We start from the raw sequence: 2,907 nt of genomic DNA, 5'->3' as shown, positions 1-2,907 counted from the left end.
ATCATTTCCCAAAAGCAGAATTTGTCAGAAAGAGATTTGTAACCCATTGCTTACAAGATAAAATCAGTGTTTAATTTTTATTTTCTCTGAAAATTTGTGAAGTCTCCTATTTTTAATTTTTTAAAGAATTCCTTAGGTTGTAGGAACTGTATGGAAATCTATTTCTGTTACCAGATCATACAACTATACAACCCTATTTCGGTTACGAGATAATAGCACTTCAAACTCGACAATTATCACACTACTTAATTCTCACTATTAACTTGCAAGCTCATTATTATTGTCCCAACTTCCATAGTTTAAAAAGCTGAGATTCAGAAAGAAAAATCACTTTTGCACATCAAATTCTATCTTCTTTCACTATACTATGTATGTGGAATTCTGAAGGCCATACCACAGAAACTTTTCTGGTTAATTTAGATGAAACATGATTTATTAGGAAAATTTTAGGAGTCTTCAAGGACTTCTAGAATGTTGGCAATCTAGGACAGTGACTGTAACACTATAAATGACACCTAAAAATCGGTCTGCCACCCCTGCGTAAAAGTAAGCCAGGAAAGCTTGTGTTTGGACATTTTCACTGCAGTAGTAGAGGGGAGACTCTGCTTCGCAGCCTAGTCTGTGGAAGTCTAGTTTGAGGACTGGTTGATGCCCATTCTGGGTCAGATGGTGCTGGAGCAGAACACAGAGGGTGTGAAGTGGACACCTTCCAAGATGATCGCCCAGCTGGGCAAGGAGATCAACAACCCAGAATCCGTGTATTACTGGGCCCAGAAGAACCACATCCCCGTGTTGAGCCCAGCGCTTACAGATGGCTCTCTGGGCGACATGATCTACTTCCATTCCTACAAGAATCCAGGTCTGGTCCTGGACATCGTTGAGGACCTGAGGCTCATCAACACACAGGCCATCTTTGCCAAGCGCACCATCATGATCATCCTGGGTGTGAGTGTGGTCAAGCACCACATCACCAACGCCAACCTCATGTGGAATGGGCCAACTATGATGTCTACATTAACTCGGCCCAGGAATTTGATGGCTCCGATTCTGGTGCCAGGCCAGACGAAGCGGTTTCCTGGGGCAAGATCTGGGTGGACACACAGCCTGTCAAAGTCTATGCCCATGACTCCCTGGTCTTCCCCCTGCTTGTGGCTGAAACCTTCGCCCAGAAGACAGATGCTTTCACACCTGAGAAGAATGAGGACTGAATGGCTACAGCACCAGCGAAGCCTCCCCTCCTCTATTTATTAGCGTGCACACCCAGTCCTCCCCTTGCTCCTTGGTCAGCAGCAGGTCTACGATAAATGGTCTCTGTGAGCCTGGAAAAAAAAAAAAAAAAAAGTCCTTCCTAGTCCTAAGTCTAAGAAGGAAGGTGAGATGCTGGCTGTCCAAAAAGGTTAAGATTCCCATATTTCCTGTTTAAAACTGAAGAGTATGTACTCCTAGGTCCATTCCAACTCTGACCTCCTGTCATTCCTCCCATCCAAGTACTAATCAGGCCCGACCCTGCTTAGCTTCTGAGATCAGACAAGATCGGGCATGTTCAGGGTGGTTAGATGACCACCTGTTATTCCTATTTAGCCTGAGGCTTAGTTTACTTACTCTTTGATACTCACCCTTGGATCTATAAAACTTTACTCTCCAGCAAGAAATTAGTATCCAGTGGTGAAAGTGACCTTTTAGGCCTTTTTTTTAAATTGAAATATAGCTGACACACAATGTTACATTAGTCTCAGGAGTATAACATAGTGATTCAACATCTCCATATGTTATGCTGTGCTCACCACATGTGTAGCTACCATCTGTCACCATACAACCCTGTTATAATACCATTGACTATATTCCCTATGCAATGCCTTTTATCTCTGTGGCTTATTCATTAAATGACTGGAAGCCCATACCTCCCAGTCCCCTTCACCCATTTTGTCCACCCCCCCATCTCCTTCCCTCTGATAACCATCAGTTTGTTCTCTGCTTTGTTTGTTCATTTGCTTTGTTTTTTAGATTCCATATATAAGTGAAATCATATAGTATCTGTCCTTCTCTGACATTTCTTTTAGCATAATACCCTGTAGGTCCACCCATGTTATCACAAATGGCAAGATCTCATTCTTTTCTATGGCTGAGTAATATTCCATTGCAGATGATATAGATATAGATACAGATATAGATATATAGATACACATACATACATACCACATCTTCGTTACCCATTCATCTATCAGTGGACACTCAGTTTGCTTCTATTTCTTGGCTAATTTAAGTAATGCTGCAGTAAACAAACAAATGCATACATCTTTTTGGACCAGCGTTTTTGTGTTCTTTGGGTAAATACTCAGTAATGGAATTAGTGAATCATACGATATTTCTAGTTTAATTTTTTGAGGAACCTCCATACTTTTTCCACAGTGGCTGCACCCCACTAACAGTGTAAGAGGGCTCCCTTTTCTCTACATCTTCACCAACATTTGTTATTTCTTGTCTTTTTGAAGAGAGCCATTCTGAATTCTGAGAGGTGTGAAGTGACTGATACCTCACTGTGGTTTTGATGTGCATTTCCAAGCCTTTGTTTTCATTATGCTAAAGTTCCTCCTAACAATTTCACATGTCCAAGAAAGCTGGCTGCCATTTTTCAGCATCAGAAACATTCCCTCCTCTTTCCAATACCACCTACAGTAATGGTCTCTGACCATTACTATATAGTAAATATTTACTGAAAATGACAGGAAGGTTTTTAGTCAAACAAAACATGGATGTGAGAGTCATTATTAAATATTGAGCTCATCTTTTGGAAAATGTCTGGAACTTGTAGTCAGTCACTCAATAAGTATTTGTTGACTAAATTAATGACTATGTTGATTCAACCGTGGGACAAAATTGAACACAGAACAGAGGACCAATTCCTAT

The 2,907-nt window shown here is 40.9% G+C and overlaps 1 protein-coding gene across 1 annotated transcript; it reads left to right on the top strand.

Annotated features, from left to right (window-relative positions):
- Window positions 1-639: 639 nt before the first annotated feature.
- On the top strand, window positions 640-1,208 carry LOC115500102 (deoxyhypusine synthase-like). Its single transcript, XM_032592517.1, is given in 2 exon segments — window positions 640-994; window positions 997-1,208. Coding segments are annotated over 2 exon segments (558 nt in total). The 5' UTR covers window positions 640-648.
- The last annotated feature ends 1,699 nt before the right edge of the window (window positions 1,209-2,907 follow it).

This window comes from Lynx canadensis, chromosome A2, assembly GCF_007474595.2.
Source record: "Lynx canadensis isolate LIC74 chromosome A2, mLynCan4.pri.v2, whole genome shotgun sequence".
Lineage (NCBI taxonomy): Eukaryota > Metazoa > Chordata > Mammalia > Carnivora > Felidae > Lynx > Lynx canadensis.
Note: the sequence above shows the minus strand (reverse complement) of the source record. Positions and strands in the feature narration are given on the sequence as shown.